The 24972-nt window shown below is 31.0% G+C and overlaps 1 protein-coding gene across 1 annotated transcript; it reads left to right on the top strand.

Annotated features, from left to right (window-relative positions):
* The first annotated feature begins 107 nt into the window (after positions 1-107).
* Positions 108-24620, top strand: Sec16 (endoplasmic reticulum export factor secretory 16). The gene is made up of 25 exons (XM_011495524.1): positions 108-351; positions 936-987; positions 1079-1927; positions 2307-2846; positions 2960-3271; positions 3365-3808; positions 5100-5433; positions 6873-6967; positions 7136-7627; positions 7952-8142; positions 8556-8999; positions 9194-9285; positions 9366-9570; positions 10078-10184; positions 10257-10407; positions 10522-10660; positions 10741-11005; positions 11105-11274; positions 11470-12609; positions 13657-14313; positions 15326-15613; positions 15792-16263; positions 16604-16683; positions 20993-21079; positions 23863-24620. The coding sequence occupies exons 2-25, from the start codon at positions 982-984 to the stop codon at positions 23941-23943; spliced, it is 7641 nt and encodes a 2546-aa protein (XP_011493826.1). The 5' UTR covers positions 108-351; positions 936-981; the 3' UTR covers positions 23944-24620.
* Positions 24621-24972: the final 352 nt, after the last annotated feature.

Raw genomic sequence — 24972 nt, forward strand, 5'->3', positions numbered from 1 at the left:
AAAGTCGAGAACTTTCCATCCACGTACACTCCCGCTCCATACCCACAAACTATATGCACAAGATATCTGCACACATTTAAGCCGTTGCATATGTGTATTAGGCGGCATTCGACTATCGAGTACAGAAAAATTTGTGTGACGTGCACCGCGATTCCTTTCCCCGTGCAATGTCTACACTCACCCGTAATTTTCCTCGATATCAGTGAGTTATAGTGCGTTTGCAATTTTGTACATTCGCGGTTACGTAGCCGTGAAGACGTCGGAGAAGTCATTGGAATTGAACGTGCACGAGGGAGAGTACCAAGAAGGATAATATGTTTTTGCGATACTTATGAACGCGATTAGTGTTGGGTGAGTGTTTAATACGGCGAGTATGAGTCGAGATAGAACGCCAAAGCCGAGAGTGAGATAAAGCTTCACAGCTGGCATGAAATCTTGACTCTTTTTGGACCTCGGTTGTATTAATTTTTGTGGCTATATTGACTTGGATGACGAACATTTTAATATGAAATTACCTCCTCGCGTGTTTTCGATTACATAATTTACAAAATATTGAAATCCCTGTTTATTACTCCGTTCATTTCATGAATGAGGAATTTTTATAATTTTGTTGTTAATTGTTTTATACTTCATCTGTGAATATTACTTCAAGTGTTGTATTATAAAATTATTGGGAAATGTACTTCGTCGTTCACTAGTTTTTAGTGTTTGCATTTTCATTATCTAAAACGTTATATACACACACACATGCACACACGCGCGCGCGCGCGCACACACGAACACACACACGTATATATATATATATATATATATACATATACCTACACATATATAGACATACGTTCATCTATATATACTTTTTTTTTTTTTCTATTAAAGCAATAGAAATTTTACCATAAAATGACCCATTTAACTTTTGTATTCTTTCTTTACAGATTTTTTAGAGAAATTTCTTTATAGAAGTACTACTTTCACATTAGTATGAGTGTATGTATTAATACAGTTTATTTGCATTATTTATTATTCAAATTTCTTTATTGATGCTTTGTATTTCTATTAAATTATATTTTATTTGTAGAATCCTTATCGTGTACGACCAACGAGATCAAGAGTAGATTCCAATTTTGCTGGATATGGAATTCATAATCAGAAGCCCTGGAATCCAGATCCTATCGATAGAGCACCAAATAATATTGAGTCAAATGCAACTTTTCAACCTCCGCCAACAAATCAAACAAAAGTTACAGAAGATTCTTGGGATTGGAACGTGGATAATGGCAATAATGGAAATGACTCTTGGAATTGGAGTATCGAACAATCCGAATCACAATCGCATCTACATCAACAACAGCAGCAACAGCAACAGCAACAGCAACAACCAATTCAAAGTCAATTCATTCCATCTTACACCAATCAAAAGCAGCCGATTTTACCTCCCACTAATGAAGGCTATTATAAAAATTTAAATGGAAATAATAGAGCTTCCGTGCTCTCGAATCAACATAGTTCCATAAGCATTGAAAGTACAAGGACTGCTCCATCGATGAGAGAAAATACTTCGAAACCACCAGATTCCTTATTGCAGTATCCAAATTATAGTCAGACCTCTCAGTTTTCTCTATCTCCTCGACCTAATTCAAACGCATCATTTTCTGGATCTATTGATAAGCCACAGTGGTCTAATGAACAGCATAATCAGAGTTTGCCATACATACCATCCAGTCAAATACACAGTCAAAAAGATCAATCTTCTTTGCCACCCCCTTCTGCCGTTAACAATTTCAATTGGACTAATAAAGATCAACATAATGTTCCTTTGCATAATTGGCCGAGTCACGATGATAATTCATCCAATTATTGGCAAGAATCAAAACTTCCCAAACAAGATCAGTTTTCTGAAAATGTTAATAATCCTTGGCCACAGCAAGTAAGTATTTAAAATATTTTTCATATCATTTGAATATTTCTAGTATATAACGAGTAAAAAGCTTTCAAATTTTACAGACCATTGAAATAGTTTTATAAATTACAGAATTTAATATAAAATTAAAAACAAAATTAAAATACAAATGTATATAGTTTTTTTGTTAATAAATGAATGTAAAATTGTTATACCTACATGCATTCTACCATAATTAGTACTTAGACTACATGTTTTAATAGTTTGAAAAATAAATTTCTGTTAAAATAGATACTGTAAGGCATATAATTTTTTAGTTATGCATGTAAATTAATTTTTATATTGAATATATAAATTTAAACTATTGATTCTTTTATTGCGTTAATTATCGTCATTTGTCTAATAGAGTCGTCAATCATCGCATCAACGCCAAGAGAGAAATACTGATGTTTCATCTACAAATGCCACTAACAGCGATCAATCTCAATGTTATAGTCCACACGAATCGTTACAAGAAAATATATCTACTAAAAATTGGCCTGCACAAAATACATTGCCACCCAATCAATGGCCAAAAAGTTCTTCTGAAAATATCACGAACGTTTTACCACGTCAGCAATCTCTACCCTCTAGTACGTGGTCTCAAGCTGAAGAAACTAATTCAGTATCATCTTGGCAACAAGGTGTGTCGGGCAATATTACAGGTAGTCAGTGGCGACAGCCGAAACTGCAATCGGGTGGTTCACTCGAAGAATCAGCATTGTCGGAAAATAAGAACGAATGGCAGCAAATTCATGCCCCTCCATCTCATTTTAATTCATCCACCACATCCACTACTTCAGGTTCCTTAGCAAACATGTCGAGTAGTACGGAGCAATTAGAAGATCGAAAAAGATCTTTGACACCAACCACAAGTTGTACATCACTCAATGAATATCAAACACAAGTAAATTATTTTTCTTAATGACATTCAATCTTATAAGGATTATATATATTGAACATTTATTTTAATAACAGATACAGATTAAGATTATAATAGAAATAAATTTTATATTTCAGACATGTAATACTAGCCAGATGAATACTGAAAGTAATGCTGCATCTAATCTAGAAAGTTTTCGTAATCAAAGTAATACAGATTTCGATTGGAATGGAGATAATAACTGGCACACTGTAACTGAATTATCTAGTGGGGTGAACAATATGACCATTTCTCAGAAATTCACTCGGCACATCGAAAGTACTTCTTGTAAAGATAATCAACCAATACCTCATCCTGCTAATGACTGGGCTCCTCAAATGGTTTCGACATCAAAATCTGTTAATATCGAAAATACTTCGGATAATTTACCAATTTTGGAGCCAAAACATGTATGTTGTCGAATATATTAAATTTTTTATTATAAATTGTTATTTATAAAGTTGCTTCATACGATATATTTTGTATATATTTTCATTATTTAGAGCGTAGAAAGTCCTGTTGTGGTTTCGCAAGAACAAATGGATGGATTTCATCCAGGTACTTCAAAATCTTTGGAAAATATTTCTCAAGCTAATTATGATCAATGGTACAAGCAAAATGTGCGCACACAGTCAGATAAAGAATTTTTTGGCAATGACCGAGCTCATTGTGTAAAGCAATGGCCATCGGAACAAAATGTGGAGAATTATGAAAATATTCAACAGTCCTCGGAATTTGTTAATCTTGAAGTCGTTGCACCTGAATTACAAGAAAGAGATATTTATGGTTCACACGATTCAATCAACAAAGAAACTTTAGAAAATGATCAAGTCCTTCGTCAAGCCAATTCATCGAAAGAAGCTGTTTTGCGTGATTTCAGACAGGAGTCTAATAATATTGAAGTGCCCACAATTCAACAGATTCAACAACCAATTCTTGCAGAGCAGGTAAAAATCCTTTTTCATATAAATATAATAAAGTAGTTATTGAAATAAATATAATTATATATATTTTTCAAAGTAGATAAAAACAAGGGTAAATAAAAATAAGAAATTGTTTAAATATAATATAAAAATAAAGTAATATTTTTCGTATTTTTAAAGATTGGGCAAACATAGTGCAGGTTTTGATATAATTTGAAATATTTTAAATTATTTCTAAATATAAAATCCAGAACAGAATTAAAGTAAATGACTTTAGTAATGCTTTAGTAAATGACATACTTATTAAAATTAGTTAATAATTAGTTATATTTAAAATGTGTGTGCAATTATATTAATTTATATTATATTTTAATTCTTGTATATATTATACAAAATTATATATTCATACAAAATTCATTCATTATAATATACATATATATACAAAATTATAAATTCAGACAAAATTTTCATTATTATAAAAGATATTTAAGAATAAACATTATTGTTAATATCGATATACATTTGGTTATTGTTTTGAGCAAATAATTAAATAAAATATCAATTACAAGCAATTTTTATAAATTAAATATTTTTATTGTGAATTGAATTTGTATTTATTGAGTAGCATGTTCGAATGGAAGAAATTAAAATAATAAATAAATTTCATACTATAAATAATTTTAACGCAAAGTAAATTTATGTTAAATTTAACATTTATAACGTTTATTTATGAATATTAAATCTGGATTGGTAATAAGTAAAACTTGTTTAATGTTTAGCAATATGATAAATTTTAATCAGAAACTTTAAGTATTAAAAAGTTGTAAATATCAAATTATAATAATACAATTCGCTTATATTGTCGAACATTTATGTAAAAGTTATAAATATGAAATTAGCATTTATATTGTATTGTATTATATTGATTGAAATTTAATTTATACGGCTGCGTATAATTTTGCAATTTTTTAAAAATCTTTCAAATGATAAATTTAATATCTGATTTAATACACAGCTAATAATAGAAATATCCATAACATAATAAAAGTGGATTATATTAGTAAAGGAAACAAGGGAAAATTTTGTTCTTCTGTCATATCAAGTTCTTTTATTGGTAATTGTTAAATCATTTATTAAAAAATAATTCTACGTAACTCAGGGTTTTATTCGTCACGTTAGAAAATATATTTCGTTTGCCAGCGATAACGAAATGCATCGACTGTAGAAAACTTGTATGCCTAAATCGTGTATATTTAAATTAATTATTCAGACATATGAAAACAGCATTGTAAACGCGAAATGTTGTGTATCATAGGCACCAGATAATTACGAATTCGCGTCGAACGACAGAAACACGTTTCTCGAAACCGGCGAGTTGACGGACCAGCATTCCCACGAGCACGTGTCACTGCCGCCGAGCCAGGACGACGAGAACGACGAGGTGCCAAATGACATACCGTTCCATCGCGAAGTGCCGGGACAATCGAGCAACGTCGATCCGCGCCGGAACGACCCCACCGGCCAGGAGCAATACGCCCAAGGAGTCGGCAATGGCATCAGCCCTCGGATTTCTGATCCTCGAAGGAACGATCCTTCCGGCCAGGAGCAGCAGCTACAACACGTAGCGCAAACTCGGACCAGCATAATGGGTGAGTCATTTTAAGTGCTCATATCAAGTTATGTCGCGTAGTATTAAGGCGGCCAAGGATGCAAGATCGCTGTGTTCTTGTTCTTGTACAATCACGGTAACACAAAGCTTAACGAAAATTTTATTCAGTTAAAGAATTCCGGTGACGCGTATATATGATTTGCAATCGGTGTATTATTTTATAAGAATATGTGCCACTTTCAAGATATGCTTTAGTAATTTTAAAGCATTCACCTTTTAATGATTTATTTATATTATAAAATAATTATAATTTATTTATATTTAAAATAATTATAAAATACAATTCATTTTTCTTGTTTGCAGAATCTATTAATTAAATTACCATATTATATTTTTAAAGTCTAATAGCAGAAAATTTCGTTAGTGTATTAAATGTGCATTCGTAATTCTTAGAAAGTACGATCGCGATAGAGCAAATAGGAATGAAAATTAATTAATGGCATATTTCATTTTACGACGTATAAGATTTTTAAGAAAACTTTTACAATTACGTTATTTTTATTGTTGTAAATAAAATAAAATTTCTATTATTATATAAAAAATATAGCTTATTAGCATAGAATAGAAAAATTCCTTTGATATTTTTTGTTCTCAATAACATTAATTCATTCATTGTTTATACATAAAACATTTTTAATTTATCAATTTAAAATTGTATGATCTTTTAATCTAATAAATAAGTAAAAAGTTAAAATTATACATATACAAAAAAAAAAGTATTGTTAATATATTGTCCTGGAATTATGCTTATATTTGAAATTAGATATTAAAACTGAAATTAATGTTAGACGAAGAATATTTTTTAATTAATAATCAATTTTGTAATCATGTTAAATCAATTAGAATTAAAAAAAAGATCGAATATTAGCAGAATGGTTTTAGAAGATATAAAGTTTTTTCATATAATAATAAAAATAAGATAGATGATTGATATATGAATTTGTAGTACATTGTTATCAAACATAATTCGTTTGTGTCATAACAAGATTACATTTATATATATTCAAATAAATAATTCAGAATTATTATTCAATTAATACAATAAAATATAATACAAATGATAATTTTATGTTTACATTAAAATAATTTAAATTTAAATAGATTATCGAATCATACGTTTTTAAAATTCTTTGTGTTTTTGAAATATTGTGAATTTACTAAAAGAATTCACGTTATTTTGTTGTTAAAATAGCAAATACTTTGGTACTAAATTGTATGCAAAAAATTTATCTATATCGCATAATGTAATAGTTTGTTGTAGAAATACTTAAACCGAACGTATTTTCACGTATATTTTAATATTTTAAAATTAAATTATAAATGTCTGTCATAGGTATCAATATTATTTTCTTAAATTAAAATCTAATCATTAAGATTTTGATATTTAAAACGATAAATTGAAGAAAAATTTCTCCATAGTTGACAGACCATCGGATAGACGTGATTTGCCATCGGGTCAAGAACGACTAAAGCCTGTTGTACAACAGCAGCTGCAACAGCAACAGCAACAACAGCAACAACAACATCACCAGCAGCATCAGCATCAGCCACAACAACAACAACAACAACAACAACAACAGCAGCAGCAACAACAACAACAACAACAACAACAACAACAACAACAACAACAACAACAACAACAACAACAACAACAACAACAACAACAACAACAACAACAACAACAGCAGCAGCAGCAGCAGCAGCAGCCGCCGCCGCAACAACAGCAGCCGCAACAGCAAAACCAGCCACAGCAGCAGCAACAGCAACAACAGCAACAGCAACAGCAACAGCAACAGCAACAACAGCAGCAGCAGCGCAATTGCGAGGTGGAAGTCGTAGAACGTCGGAATGACCCGTCAGGTCGCGAGCGTTCGGTACCGCCTCAGCAGTCGCGCAACGAACCCTCGGGTGAAGAACAACGGTCCCCGTCGGCCATTCTCCTGGTCCCTCAACTCGAGCCCGCAACGGCAAGAGAAGTGCTTGGCCGGGGCAACGAGCCCGAGGGGACGATCCAGCCGGTGGAAAGTGCTGTGAGACAGATACCTGGTGGTGCCTCCTCCAACGAGTCGGTGCAGATAATACCCGAGGATAGAGTGGGCGGTGCTCGGGTTGTAACTGGCTCGCAACAAATAAACGCGACACCAAGTGAGTGCAATCACGATTTACGTGATATTGTACATATTGGCTTATGATAAAGCTAATTTGACTAATAATTGGCTTTAAATTAAAATTTATATTTTATGATATAGGTAATATAGGTTATAGTTTTACATTATTTGATGTATTAAATGACGATGATCGAATGTCGGAAATGATGAAATTTAAAATCGTTAAGACGATTGAAGAAAATAACTTTCAATTACAAAATACATTTATGTTAAATATAAGTTTGTGCATATTTGTCCATTGTAAAGGCTTGTACTCGTGTAAATTTAAATATCATTATTCTTCCAGTTTCGAACGCAACTCAAGATTCATCGAATGATAATAGAAATAAGAGAGAGGAAGCCGTCGGTGCTTCGATTGCCGAGAGTCAAATAAGCTCGAGTTTACCGAATCGTAGAGATTCTTATGAAGACGGCGATGATGAAGGTTCAGTAAATAGCAGGGAAGGGAGTAGAGATAGACGTAGAGAATCGAGTCCAAAATCTAGAATGCCTCGGTATGATTACAGTAGGAAACCTTTATAGTAAGTGAAAATGAAAAATAATGATGCATTTATTTATTTATATTTTATAGATGTTTGAAATTAAAATAAAATTGAGCTTAAAAATTGGTATTATTAAATAATTCGTAATAGTAGTTTAAATACTTCATTAATTATCTAGAAATATATTTTATAAGTTTGTTAATAAATGTTATATTTCTTAAATATTATTAATGCATAATTAATATGGCTATTTTAATTAATTTTATTTTATTATAACGTACTTCTTAATTAAGAATGTCAAATAATTCGCTTGTAATTGCCGATAATTTTAAGATGAATTTCTTTTGGAATGTAATTGAAATTATTATTTTTATATTTATTTATTTATTTATTTTTTTTTTTTTTTTTTTTTTTTTTTTTAAATTTGTATTAAAGATTTTGATTTATTTCAGTTACGATCGAGAGCGAGAATACGACGATGACTATTATTATGAACGTCGACGTGTAGAATATGATCGAACTTACAATTCTCGGGAGGATTTGGAGAGACGAGACGTTTCTTATAGGGAGGATGATCGGCGCCATGCCAGTCGAGATGATCTCGATCGTGATCGCCATCCACGAGAAGATTTGGATAGAAGATCCAGGATGAAGGAGGATATTGATGAGAGAGATGGTAGAAGAAGAATGGATGAGCGTAGAGGTGATCGAACATCTGATTCTAGACGTTTAGATAGAGAGGGCAGAGAATTTGATCCACGATATCCGAGGGATCGTGATTTTATAGATCGCGAAAGAGATAGGCGACGCGATGAAAGAAGAACTAGAAGGTTTCCGGATTATGATTCACGGGAAAATTATAAAAGAGAATATTACGATGATTCTTATGGAAGAAAGTGAGTTTAAACGTTCTTTTTAACTACAGATTTTTACTTAATTTTTAATTTTTGAATATTTTAATTAACTAAATATTTTAGTTAATTAAATTTCATATTTAATTAGATTTTATGAATAGTTATTTTTAATGATACAATAATATAATATACAAAAATAATATAATATTAGTAATATTAACAAAATTTTGACTCAGTTCTAGGCCATCTAGTAGATCATCATATAATGACAGAGAAAGAGAGTATTACTCGCGATCGAGGGATTTATATTCTTCATATGGTTATAATAGTATGTATTGGGATAAGCCTATATTTTATAATCATGTATAATATTCCAGCGTATAATAAAATTATTTTCATTGATGTTAGATTATCAAGGATACGACTATGGAACGAATTACAATAGTAATTATTACGCATATCTCGAAAATCTACGCAGAACTGATCCCGCTGCTTATGCTGAGTGGTATCATAAATATTATCAACATCATCAACAAATAGCAAGGGGGGTTACGACAAATTATTCCGAAGACAGAGCCAGTGTTCATTCTGGTCGAAGTTCTTGTGATGACAGGTACAAAATATGTTCGTAAAATTTATTCTAATTATAGTAATTTATCTAATACGACGGTTGAATATAATTTTTTGTTTTTACTTTATCATCATATACTTTAATATAATATTTAACAATTAATTTTTACTAACAATTTATGTTGTTCGATTCCATTTGCACGCCAGAGTGGTTACAGACGCAAAAATTGTCTTCCGTTCGGCAAATAAAGCATTATATGTCTCGTGTTTCGGATGTTCTGGATGGACTAGAAGTTCTTCACAAAGACGAAATATTGTTAATCGAAATTCAATTAGGTGATTTTAAAGTTGAAAAGTAGTTTGCTAGAAGGAATGCTTAATATTGTATATGTATAAGTGTAATATTATTATTTCATTCGTCACATGTAAAAGTTTCTAATCAACGGTTTATATAATTTTATAACTCGCGTTTTCTACCTGAATTACATTAAATTTGATTGTCAGATTTGTTAAAAATTTCAAACAACAGAATTGTGATCTTTATTTTTAGGAATTCCAGTGAAAAGCGAAATTTAACAGATATATCATTACTGGAGGATCAAACAACTGTTTCATCAAGATTAACCCCAACAAAGTTCTCGTCTGCTCACGCGAAGGGTAGATTTTAAATTACTAAATATTATTTTGGAATCGACTTATTATAATATACGTTATAATATTTGTTTTCAGGTACGTTTTCAATTGGTGCATTATTACACGTTCATGCAAATTATCCGAACGAAGGCGAACGAGCCAAAGTGGATATTTTAAAAATGGATTATCTTTTGCCCCACGACATAATATCACGCGAGCTTCGAAGTTATCCGGGACCTTTGATAAAGTATGCAATGTCTTTTTAAACTCGCTGCATTATTTGCAATTTTTATAAATTGTATTTTATAATACATAATATTTAAAGTAGTTTAAATTAATATTTATTGCTTGTATCTTTCAGAGGTGTCACTCACAAGAGAACAATCATTGAGTACTGCGAAAATAAAATAAAGAAGGCATCTTCGAACGATGATATTTTTGAAGTTTCATCTTACGTTCTCATATACGAGTTGATGATTATGTTAATTCAACAGAACGGGGTAAAATAAAACTTGCTGCTTTAATTAATAACCATTTTATTGGGTATTTATAATTTTTAAATTATGAAATAAATTTACAGAACGTTGTTGGTGTTGATATTGCTTCCTTGTTATTGAGGAATAAAGATGCTTATCCATATGAAGTGAACAAACCACCTACAGAGCATATTCGTAGAGAATCTATGATATCTCAGCGATCTGGTGCTTCTGGTGGTGATAGAGCCACGTCTGATACTTTACCATTGCATGAAAAAGAGGATCATATTAAGCCTAGAAAAACTATGGAGCAGTTGACCGATGAATTTAGAAACACTTTACTTTATGGTTTAGTTCAAGAAGCTTTAGGTAAGAGCAGCCCGCATAATAATAATAATAAGAATATATCATGCCCTAGAATATTTAATGTTAAAATAATAAATACTGTAACCAAACATTTCTGACTAGAATTTGCAATGGTTGAGAATCTATGGGGACATGCTCTTTTCCTAGCAAGCAAACTAGACAAGCGTACTCACGCGTCTGTCATGACTCGATTCGCCAATAGTTTGCCACCTCAAGATCCATTACAAACTTTATATCAGCTTCATTCAGGCCGTGTCCCTGCAAGTGTAACAGTAAGTTTTCAGATATACAGCGCATTCATTTTATGTAATCTTAGCCATTTTTAATTTTTTATAATCTAGAGTAGAATATATTAACGTTACTGAACAATATGCTAGAAGAAACAATAATTATAAATCTTATGTGAAATTTTAAATTATAAATTTATTTATAATAAGGAATTACATTGTAAGTTAATTAATTTTTAGTGCGTTTCTGATTCGAGATGGGATGACTGGAGGCCTCATTTAGCAATGATTATTTCCAATACGTCAGCGAATCCTGATATAAATCGTCGTTCCATTTTGACTCTCGGCGATACGCTCGCTGTTCGTGGTGACATTTATGCCGCGCATTTTTGCTACATTCTCTCTCAGGTTGACTTTGGTTCATATGGATGTAATAACGTGAAACTTGTTTTGATTGGTGCTAATCATCATAAGCCTTATGCCGAGTTTGTTAGTACAGAAGCGATCGTGCTTACCGAGATTTACGAGTACGCTCGTAAGTTAAGCGAGCCATTTACATTAATCGAACTGCAAACCTTTAAATTCGATGTAGCCGTAAAAATGGTGGATTATGGACTTATTGATAAAGCTCTCTTATACATCGAACAAGTGGCTTTGAATATAATCGGCGAACCAGAAAAGTACAAGCAGTCCTTTATTAAGAATGTTTATGTCCTCGGGGATCGACTGAAATATCACGATCCTGTGTATAAAGATTCGGATGAAGATTTAGCGAATCTCCCATGGTTAAACAATCTTGCTGAGATTGTCGGCAAGTACGAAAAGGGCGAAATTATTCAAGATAGTAATCACGGCGGGCCAATTTCTTGTACAACTGATGCAAATCTAGAATCCGCCGACACTCAGATACATCAACAAAAATGGAGCTCGGGTCAAAATTCGCACAATGTAGATAATAATAATCATTCGATGATGGGAACGTTGGATGTGGACTCCCATGGAACATGGCAGTCAAAGTCCTTGAACAATTCGGTTCAAGATTCTTATGGCCTTATATCGGATCACGAAATACAATATCACGATGAAACCGTGGGTGATATTTCCCAACAGCATCAAAAGCAACAGCAACAGCAGCAGCAGCAGCAGCAGCAGCAGCAAGAACAGCAGCAGCAGCAGCAGCAGCAACAGCAACATTATCAATCGTATCAACAAGATTATTGGACGTCGCAACAGCAGCATCAGCAACAAGTCTACGAGCATCAAGATTATGCAAATAGAATGTACACACAATCAGAATGGGATCAATCGATAAATACACCATATAAGTCAGATCATCAGGATATAGAGCACTTAGAGCATCAGAATAATTGGACTCATGAGGTAAGTCGGTGGAGCTTTATTTTTGCTTTTAATATTATTAATTATTAGCTAAGATTCAATGTAACTCACAATCATTTACTAATCAGGGATTATGAAAGTATGGGCCATTGATGAGTAAATACAAATAAAAATTTGTATAGTCAAATTTGTTCGATATATATATATATATATATATGAAAAGCATTTGGTTTTAAATTTGTGATATAATAAAGATTTGGAGTATTATTTCAAAATCATTCAATACATCTAAATAATCAGAGAAATTCGAACATTTTTGAACTACATTTTGTAAGATAAGAATGAGCTACTTTCGATCTCCTTATTCCGGCTTTTGATCGAACAAGCTACGGCGTTTTCTATCTTATAAAATATCGTAAGATAGATATATTAAATAAAATTACATCATTGTAAATTCTGTAATGCTTTTAAAATTAAGCGGCGCAGAATCGTAATTAGATATAAAAATAGGAAAAAAGGAAAAAAGGAAAAGATTATATTGAATTTATGTTTTTATTGAAAAGGAAGGAATCTTGCAATAGAAGTAATTTATAAAAAATATTCTTTTATTTACTGCCGAATTCTCTTAGTAATTCTAGAATAGAATACCGAGTGGCATACATCGGTAATTAATTGGCATTTCGTTCGGGCTCATTTTGTCATTATTTAATTTATTTTTCGATGGAGCTTTATAGTACATAAAGGCTCAGGTATACGTTTTCTTGTACATGTATAAAAATTAAAAAAAAATAATAATAATAATAATAAAGCATTTATCAATCGAATACGTAAGAATCCAAAAGTAAAAAAGCCAAATTTAGGAAGCAGTGTACATATTGCAATGGATTCTGGATCGTTTGGTTTGAATTTTTGTAAAACGAGCGGAAGAAAGTTCGACATGAAATCTAGAATAGAGAAGTCGAGCGAGCTCTTCTTATATAAACGAATCGTCCTTACTTAACATGAGAATTTTGGGACTAACGCCATTAATGACACAACGCCTCTTTCTTTAACGCTCTCTCTCTCTCTCGCTCCACTGCGCGTGGCCAGTCGGAAAAGCTGGAAGAGAAGCCAGTCAAGAAAGCAAGCGCAGTGGAAGTAAGTAGCCCCGCCTGTCATCTAACTAATACCCCAAAGCTCGCCTGCCTCTCGGAGGCGCGCGAATCGCAAGCGCTGCGTCGGCGTCGCTGCGCCGATAAAGCTCCGGGTGGCGTCGGAGCGGCGCCGCTGATGCTCAGCGCCGAGGACTTCGCTCCGGGCGTTAAGCCGCCGATCGTGGAGAAAGTCCAGCGGCTCAAGTACGCACGGGTGAGCGCGACGTATTCGCGAATTGGCCCGAGCGTCGAGGAGCCGAAGTCGCGGAGAAGCGTCAGTCCAGCTTCAAGGCCACCGAGTTCCCAGTCGGCGGTGTTCCTCAAGTGCCCGAAAGGGCACGGAACGACGTGCAAGCAGGAAGGGCAGGAAGAGGACGCCGACGAGGCCGGCGACGCCCTCAATGAGGGGAAGCTCGCGAAGAGCCGACCGACTACGGATTTGGACATCCAGTTCCAGCAGATGAAGCTCGACGATCTGGCCGACGCGGCCTTGGGCCTCAAGTCGGACAAGACGCGCAAAAACGTCAACACGAACGGCTACGGGACGGGCACTGGCGGCGGCGATACCGGCGGACAATCTCTGGTGCAGTATTGCAACTTTGAGGAGAAGAAGGTCGTGAGAGTAGCTCCGCATATACGGAGAAAGGACGTTATATGTGAAACTGTAGACGCATGGAGTCGTCGGGGCGACGTTGATATCCCCCAGAGGGCGAGGTACAGGCCGCTAATATTCTGCGGCACGTATCCGATCGACGCGCCCTTGGCGAATAACCGCACCGCGAGTGAGCGCGACTGGAAGGTGACATCCGGTCGATGCATCTCCAAGACTTTTGACATTGACGCGCCGACAAGCTTGGAATAACGAGCGACGGTTCTACTTTTATAACCGGATAGTACTGCATGCCACGATATCTCGCAATTTTATTGAGTATTCCATGTTTTGCTGCGTCATTTTTTTTTTTTTTTTTTTTTTTTTTTTCAATACTCGCGACTCTCATTCTTATTATAATCATGTGCACAATTATTATATCGTTATGACTTTTTCAAATATATCAACCCAAACTTTTTATGAGTTGGTAGCATTTTTATGTACGTCCATGATGCTTGTACAGTAACTCGCAACTTTGTCTGTTTATTGAGTATCGTATTATGATGTCGCGGTTACATTTCAAATGAATTTAACAACCTTGAATTGTATAATATTTTTATTTTTCCTCTAATCTTTGATTTTATGTATAGTAATCTGTTAGACGATGTTAAACATAAAACTGATCCTATTTTACAAAATAAAATTTATATTACTGAAAAAGTTGACTTTTACTTTTGCTCTGAAAGAAACCGATGATTAACAATTAATCCGTTTCATTTACTAAAAAATATGAATTTTTTTTTTTGTGATGAATTATGCAAGGCGGTTGTCCATTTGTGTTAGTATTGAGAAATAAGTAGTGAATTTGATTTGAAGCATGCAAAGTATTTCCTTGATTACTGTTGGCCATTTATCCATTTAATTCGTAGAATATCAACCTTCTCTCTCAAGTCTTGAGCTCCGCTTTTAAAACAGCGATCAAGGATGGACTTTGCAAGAAAAAATTGCGATAATCAATCTTTTTCTCATCTTATAGCAGCTGGAGCAAGAACGGCAGCAGCCAATCGAGCATCAGCCCTATCAGCCAAACATTTCGATGGGCCCTAATAGAGGAAAGCAATACGATCCGCTGGAAGAACTTGAATCGCTGGAACCATCGAGGATCTCCTCGGTCAAATCTACCTCGAATGCTAAAAAACAGCCGGAGAAGGGAAGCGATAAGAAGCAGGCGAACGGTGGAGGCTCGTGGTTTGGAGGATTATTTAGTAAACTCGCGCCAAAGCCGAAGAATCAAATGATATTGCCGGACGACAGCAATCCCGCGGTAATTTATTTTTTTTTATGGCCTTCCCCCCCCCCCACTTTTTATTAAAATGACAAACATTAGATGAACAAAGCAAGATGAGATTTTCTTGAACGTGTCATGCATGCACGTAGTAACAATAATTACACGTCTGGCAATCTTATAAATACAATTTGTGTGCTTTATATTGTCTCCTTAGATTGTTTGGGACTCCGTAGCGAAGAAGTGGACGAATAAAGAGGAGGAAGATGGAGGTTCGACTCCTCTGGCACCACCTCCCAAAGTTACGGATATCCCGAGCTTTCATCAGACTCCAGCGATTATTAGTCAGAATCCCGTCCCTTCGATGATGTCAGCCGCCCCCGTCGCAACTTTGCCGGAGGATACGTTAAACTTCAATAACTCGAAATTGATCGCCAGTGGTGGGGCCAGCGGAGGCGGCAGTGGCAACGGTGGCGGCAGCGTTGGTGGTGGTGGTGGTGGTGGAAACATATACAAGCTTTCGAGGAGCCGAAATATGCGGGCCAATTATGTGGATGTGATGAATTCTGGTGCCGCCAAGTCCGGCAGTCCTGCCGTAATGCCGCCAATACTGGCTGTACCAACACCAGCCGGATCCCCGACAATGCCTATCGCAGCTTCTTCGCCTCAGCTCTTCATGCCTGCCGCAGGTAATTAATCAGATGATATTGGATCATACGGTACTACTCCATGGTACCATACGAGTTCGTTAAAAGGTCGAGGGTCGAGGGTCAAGGGTACTTGCCTTACATTAGCTATTTCATTTGAAAATTCATTTCGATGTTTGATTTGTCGAGTTAAAAATCGACTAATCGAGGAAAACAACAACAATTGAGGATATTCATGCTAATTTATTATCAAGCTATGCGGATGGCTTTATTATATCGTGTGAAAAGCGTTTGATTAAGCAACGAAAATGAGATATTATTATTACTGTTATTCATTTGTATTGTAATTTTTTTTTTATTTTATTTTTTTTTTTTTTTACAGTCAACGATGCAAATGCACCCGTGGATTTCTTAACTCCGTCATCGACTATCGCTCCGCAACCAATTGAAAACAATCAAACGGTAAGTTAATAATGAAACAAATCACTCATTATACTCTATAGTATGTAGTTGTGAATTGAATTAATGTATTAATTATGCATTACTTTACTATTGAGAAAACAAATACAAATATCCTTTGAGTTATTATTTCGGAAAATCTATTTAGTATGCAAAGCATTAATTGTTTTATTTGTATTTACCAATTGCTTTCTTACAAGTATATTTAATAATTTAATGAAATTGTTTTGCTACGGACAAATTTAATTTTTATTTTCATTTTTATATTCATGCGTATGAAAGATAATAGACTAGTGAATTTGTATCAATTATAATTATTGCTAAAATCTAATTCTTGACTTTTTTTTGATTTATTTATTTTATTATGTGTGTATTGGTTTTTGTACAATAATTTACCTATTTTCTGTAGTGTACATAGTAATAAAAAAATGATAGCAACGAATTTTACAATGTACGTTTTGAATACTTTTATGTAATATTTCAACAAGTATAAATGTATTATATTAGCTTAAATTTCCCTTGCATGATCGACTGTATATTATTCTAAAAGTAAACAATTTAACGAAGGATCTAGTTGTTTTGTTTATGAAATGTTTACAATAATAATAATAATAATAATAATAATAATAATAATAATAATAAGTTTATAATATTTATTTGTTGTAACATTAGAAACAATTATTCCAATATTTGAAAATAAGGATTGTTCATTATATTATACTTTACAATTTATATTGTATTAATAATTTGTGTTTTGTTGTAGTATAAATAAATAATATGGTATAAATATTAACTGTTTATAATTGTGTATGGTAATAATGAAAATAATTAAATTGAAATAAAAGGCAATTTACTTAAGTATTTAATTCACATTCTTTATGTATTCTGTTTTTAAGCAGTTGGGGAAGCAGAATGATCTAGCCAAATAACAATTATTACGAATAGTAAGAATAAAATATCTTTATAAATTTCACTCGTCTTACATGTTTTCAATTGTATTTTTGGACTACTAGTATAAAGCTATAAAGAGTGTACGTTATCTTTTGTAATAAGCAAAAAGCAAATGATGTATTTTCTTGTAATTAAAATATATTTGAAACAATATGTTTAAGATTATAAATAGTTAGATTACAAGTAGCCCTAAGATTATTATAAATTCGTAAAATATTTTCTTTATTTTGCATAAATTTAATTATTTTCCTTTATTATTTTTATTACTTTATTCAATTGTGTTTTTATGAATAAGAAATTCTTGCGTGCCCTCACTTGCTTTTCTGTATAAGTTTTCGATTATTTAAGCTTCTTAAAAATGTTAATTTTGACTTTTCACAAGTACAGGTTATATATTATGTACAATATACAGTACCTTACAACCGAAAATTTTAATAAATAAATTTGCGTATTTATTGAAACTGCACGAGATTCTGAGCTTCAAATTATTCTGTTATTCAATGGTTGAAGAAAACGTATTGACTGTTCATAATTTAATACGATACATAGTTATTCTTTAGTAGTTTTTGTAGTTTTTTTTTAATTTTTTTTTATTTCAATTTTAAATATGAACATATATTAATTTTTATACTTAGCTGAATGTTTATAATGTATCAAAGTATATCTTTTGGGTTCCATTCGTATATTCCAATTAACATTATTCTTAATTTTAATATTAAATGTACTTAATTTATTCATATGATGATCACAAACGTGACGGTGATATGAATTAAATTTTGGCATGCAAGTAGTGTAATTGCTTAAAATGTAGCTTTTCGTGGTTATAAAACAATGCGTAAATTTTCTTCATTCTTTCACTTTGCTCATCTTTGTGTTTTTGGTTTTGGGATCTACTTCAATACTCCTTTATATATACCCGCACATACATTTATCTTTTACTTATTATTAAATAATGTATTTAAAGCTAGCAGTTTGTATAACATACAAACGAGTCATAAATGCAAAATTCCTTAAAATTTAATGCCATTATTGTTTTTGCTATTTTATACAAATGTCATATAAAAATAAATAACATGTAAGTAAAATCAAATATTTTATTATATTAATAAACGTATTACTTGCGTTATTCATACGAATTATTTTCCATACGTATCTTTATATACATTTAAAAAGCATAAAATATTTTTTTTCATTTGGAACGAAATAAAAATTAGATCTTGAAAGAAGATAATGGCCTTAAATTAAAGCTTAATCCGGTTATATATAAATAAGAAATTTCATTGTTGTAGATTTTTGTAATTTCATAAGTTTCAAAAGTGAAAATTATTTAAAAATATATCAGTTCCTTTAACAAATGAAGATAGAAAAACATTATTTGTATTCAAAATTGTAGACTGTACCGTGACATTTTTAAAAGCACTTTTAGGGATTAAAATTATAGAGGAAAATGTTGTTGTTTCAGACTTTTAAATGTTATAATATGGAGTAAATATTATTTTCAATTAAGATAAAAAATATATGGTAATAATTTGTTCCTTAAACGTTTATTGTATTTCTTATTGAAAGTATTGCTCTAGATAATAATTCAATCTTAATGCCTACAATTGACAGATATGATTGATACAATATGATTTTACGTTGAGTATTGCCATAAATCTTAATAGTTTGGTTTTTAAATATTCTATTTTGAGTATTACGAATTTTTAATTTGTTAGCCGTATAACATCATTTGGATATTTTCGTAATTGTAATTATTCATAAAATACATGAATAAATTATCAATACTATTAATTTTACTTGTATCAATTATTTATATTGTGCGCTTGCATTGAGAATTTGTAATTAAAATCTCCATACAATGCTACAAAGTTTCTAGTGTATATTTCAATAATAGCATTAATAGCATTTTGTTCCTTATTTTTATAATAAAATTAATTGATCGATACAAATCCATTGTATCATTCGGTGTAGTGCCATATAACATTGTTTTATAATTTATTTAGGATATTCGTTTTATATTATCTAATTTTTCTCTTAATCTAGGAGAATTATTTTATTCGTAGTTTTATTTTCATTTGAAGCATACTCAATTTAAAGATAACGTGTTATATTTTCAATCATTATTCTCTTGAATATTTCTAAAATACTTATAATTAATAGCGTTTGTGAATATGAAGAATGTGATAAATAATACGGATGTTCTAATTAAAATTATCATTTAATAAACCGAATTGACATTAGAATAAAATTTATTTATATAAATACTGTGATAAATAATGTGATCTTTCATATAATTTATAAAACGCATAGCTGCATATATTTAGATCGACATTCTCAAGTTATTATCATATATATATTGTTTATTATCGTCTTTTCATTCGTCCACATTGGTATATGTTACTGCCTCGTAAAATTATAAAATTATGACAATTATGTATTCATCATGTACTCGTCCTTCTTCTAGTCTCCCTTTATCTCTCTCTCTCTCTCTCTCTCTCTCTCTCTCTCTCTCTCTCTCTGTATCTGTATCTTTTTATATATAATTTATCTCATAGAAATATAATTTGAATTTCATAAATTTCTCTGACAGATTTCAAATGTTTTTCAATTATTTATTAGAAAAATATTGATTTAAAAAAATTATACATATTACTTTGATTTTATTTTTTCAATATATTTTTCGACTTAATCTATGCTTTATATTATTTTATGTTACATAAATCATAGATTTATCGATATTTATTATACTTTTATTTCATAAAGTTTGATTTCTTTTTCAAATTAATAATTGTTTATTACAAAAATCAAAGATTATACAAGACTAAGAGTATTTAACAGAAATATTTTCCACATACAAAACTGTTAATTTAATCCTTATCTTATTGTTGTATAACATTATAATACCCATAATTTTATTTTAATCTTGCATCTATCTTTCTGTATATATTTTGACTGTATAAATAATTGTTTGACTGTTTTTTTTTTACTGTATAAATAATTGAAAAATATAATAATTTTAACCGTTTTATTTACCCAACGTTCGTAAAGGGAAATGTGTGTGTGCGTGCGTGCGTGCGTGCGCGCGTGCGTGCGTTCGTGCGTGCGTATGTATGAATGTGTAGATGTGCATGCATACATGTGTACTGATTATTAATGATAAATCAATAAAAGTCTAAGCATTGCATAATGTTTATTATTCAACGATTATTTCAAATTAGATGGATAATTTTTTCCGAAAAATAACGATAGCTAACCATAATTGATAATTACAATACAACACAATGCAAAAGTTTATAATGAGATAAAGTATTAGAAAGAGGCAATCAGTGAGATTGTTGTATTTTGTACATGAATATCACAGCTCTCGCGCTGGAGCTCGACTAGTTCGTTATCTCGAGAGGTTCAGAGCTACACAATGAGGGATCCGCGACTTCTTCAACGGGACAAGGTAAAGGCACTGCATTATAATCCCCATTCATTACCGATAGTCACTCATCATTGATTAGATTTAGGATCTCGCGAATTATTTTACATCAATTTTCAACAATGCACAGGTTTACTCTACGAGCAAAATAACTATATTAATCGGGCATTTCGGTAGGATCTCTAACGATGTCGTAACCATTATTTTACACATAATTAATTTTAGTGCACAAATTATAACAACAATAATATGCTTTTCAAGCTAACCTTATTTCATTGTTTGTTTATAAAATATTACGTTGATGTAAATTTTGGGAAAGCTTGATGCATTTTTTATACTTAGTTTTAATTTACCGTACTTTTCGCTACGTATTCATTGCTTGTCATTTGCATTTCCTAGTAACATTAAAAAAACTGCTCACTTTCATTATATACTCGCATATACAAAATATTATTTTTTATTTAACTACATTTTTTCATAATAGTTTTGTATTTCATATTTTTAGTCTAATTATAATTAATTATACGCACATTAAAATATATAAAAATACAATCAGAATTAAGTATGTAGTTGAAGGGTTTGTGAAACCCTTAAATTAAGATTTGACTTCGGTTCAAGAAAAATTAAAAATTTTTAAAGCAGTTTTTTCTTTTAAACAGTCCCCGATGAAGTTTTAAACGTTAGAAGCTTGCATTATAATGTAATTTATTAATATTTCGATTATATATCAAATGTGATTGGCTATTTGAAAAATATAAATTCAAATAATCTTGTAATGAGAAAATATTTATTAATATTGTGTGTAGTATATGCTACATTATTTAATGTGGACTTGATGTTAAATAGCGTTGTAATCGTGTTTTGTTGACAAAATTATAACAGCTAATATTCAATGAAAATCATTTATGCTATTAATTGAATTTCATTTAATGTAGTTAGCTAACGCAGTATTTTATACGTAAATATAAGAATAATGTAATATATTTTTTCAATATTTCGCATTAAATATTAAATATTAATGTTGAAAATTATGAAATAATTATTTATATAAATATATATTAAATGAATAAATAGGTATTTAGTTACATTTAAAAATAAAGATATGAAAAATTGAAATGGATTTATAATTTGCACGATTATCGATTGTGCATGATCCATTTGCTTATGTAATATACACAATTTTTCTGATATTAAAAATAAATTTTTTTGAAGATTTTAATTTGTTTGTTTTTGTTTTTTTTTTGTTTTTTTTTATTGAAACAGCTTTTATGACCATACAAGCAACAATATTAATCAATAAAACGTTATTACGGTATTGCTAACATATACAGTTTCTCATTTTAGTTTTCATACGGTATAAAAACAAAGGATTTTTATGGAGTAATTTTATGTATAGACTTGTAGCATTGAAAATGCATTATAAAAAAAAAAAAGTTTAGTGTAACGAAACCCTACTGAATATATAATTTTCATTTTAAAAAATTTAATAAACATTTTTCTATTGACCCATCAGATATTCTAAAACTTGTAGAAACTTATATAAATTCACAATCTAGATAAATCTGATCGTTCTGATTATAAAACTTTTCTCAACTTTTAATAAGTCTATGTAAAACTCTTCATTTAATATATCGATTTATATAAATTTAAATATTTATATTCTCTATAGATATATAAAATGAGCGAGAGAGAGCGAGAGAGACAGAGAGTGAGAGAGAGAGAGAGTGAGAGAGAGAGAGTGAGAGTATAAATATTTAAATTTATTTACTTTATACATAGTCTTTTATTTATTAACTTAAATTTGAAATAATTTTTAAAAAGCTTTAACCGTAAAAGTATTAAGATTTGTACTGGAACAGTAAATATAAACAGTATACTATTAGTATATATTTGTTCATTAAATTAAAAATCTTAATTATTATTTAATATAATGAATAGAAAGAATCGGAATGTATTATAATTTCATGATGTTTCGTAAAGTGTATCATTAAACTCTTGCATAAAAATATTCTTTTATTTAATAATTTTTATATTATACTTAATAAATGATATATTTAGGATAAAAGATCGTATTTTTATTTTTATTTTTACAATTAAATTAAATAATAAAAGTTAATATATTGTTAATTAAATTTTGGATTATTATGATTTAATTTTCAAGAATTCGCATAATCATACTGTTGGGCGATTGTTGCTTTATTCAGTGTTCATTTATTTTATTGCAATTGAAATCAAATTAATTAAATCAAAAACTAAATAATTCATTTTATTTACGATTTTATCATAGTCAACTATTATGTATACACTATTAATACTTTAATTATTTATGTTCATACTTTTTTTTATATATATTTTACTATTTATTTTTAATATCCAATTGTTAATAAAGAAATTTATATCATAAAATATAAAATATTCGATTAATTTGATTGTATTTTTATACATATAATATTTATCAGTCATGCATAATAAAGATTGGTAGAATGAGATACAAAGTACCAATAATTATTATAACACTTACAATAAAAATGAAAATAATTTAATAAAATAATCCGATTCAAAGAAAATATTAAACTTACAAACTTACATCCATATGGTCTTTTGTGTGTGTGTGTGTGTGTGTGTGTGTGTGTGTGTGTGCGTGCGTGCGCGCGCGTGTGTGTATGCACGCGAGTGCATGTACGTATGTTGTCTTAAATTTATGCATAGACGTATAAGTCGTTTAATTACATCTTAATTACATACATATTTTATTATCAGTAACTCTTATTTTAATAAACGTATTTTTTGTTTTTTAATAAATCTAGGGACCAATGATGTATAATCCCGTGGAAATGAAGGATCGTTCGCAGAAGAATCATACTCACAACAGATTTTCACCGCGATAAATGGGTGAATAAATGCAACATATTATCGATTTCTTCACATTCAAAGTGATTAAGAATTGTGGAAGAATCATACGTGAAGATTGCTACAGCGCGACTTGCTCCTAAGTTCGCCAAACTGGGGAAACTGGGAAAAGGAAAGTGGATGTTAATTTATGTACCGATGCGAAACATATGAGGTTTGTGTGAGAAATGTATCCATCACGATCAAGTTAGACAATTATGTATGCACGCATGTGTAATGTGCAATGCGATAGCTGCGTATGATTATCCAGGATGTTAATTTTTACGTAGAAGAAATGATATGAAGCGAAAGGGGGTGGGGGGGGGATACGAAAGAGATAAAAAAAAAATCGGTACATCGAGTACGAAGTTCGTCTATAACTGCAAATATTTTGTTGAATTTATATTGTAAATGATGGAAAAGGGAGAGAAATTTTTTTTATTACATATCCTTTGTATTTTGCAGTTTTGCTTTTTCGATCGTGCATAATACGACGAAGCAAGTCGTGTTTGTAATTTTGTGTTCTTTACTTGTTTGTTCTTTTATGTTCTTTTTCATTAATTTTACAATTTCTCATTCCTATCGACAAAGAGTGCAACTACATATTTTTCTTATTTAAAAGTGCCGCTATAACGCGCTCATATGTACGTAATTAAATGCATGATCGAAGCACTCGTGTCGAATATAATTTGCAGTCAGGAGTAACGATCGCGTTGTAACAATTAGATATAATATTAATAATATGGGTAATATGAGCTGCGGAATTAATTCAATATTGATTACATGAAATACATAATTAAAATGATTCATAACAATGTTATATATGAAATAGTATGGTCTTGGGTGCACGATGTGAGTGGAAGTCTGATTTTATATGTAACTATCATTCTTATGAATAACAAATCGCTGTGAATTTGCTTAATGAATATATGATTTAAAATGTTATTAATTTCATTTTGGAAACATCCGTTAATAATTATGTTAGTTTAAAAATTCGTTTGCTACATGCTTGGCCTGAATATCTTCAT

This window comes from Ceratosolen solmsi, unplaced genomic scaffold (assembly GCF_000503995.2).
Source record: "Ceratosolen solmsi marchali unplaced genomic scaffold, CerSol_1.0 scaffold1, whole genome shotgun sequence".
Lineage (NCBI taxonomy): Eukaryota > Metazoa > Arthropoda > Insecta > Hymenoptera > Agaonidae > Ceratosolen > Ceratosolen solmsi.

What these genes read in the sequence shown, in the direction of transcription:
- Sec16 (XM_011495524.1), top strand. An exon ending in TATCCGGGACCTTTGATAAA is followed by an intron (nt 10,408 to 10,521) that starts GTATGCAATGTC and finishes TGTATCTTTCAG; the next exon opens with AGGTGTCACTCACAAGAGAA. An exon ending in CGGACGACAGCAATCCCGCG is followed by an intron (nt 15,614 to 15,791) that starts GTAATTTATTTT and finishes TTGTCTCCTTAG; the next exon opens with ATTGTTTGGGACTCCGTAGC.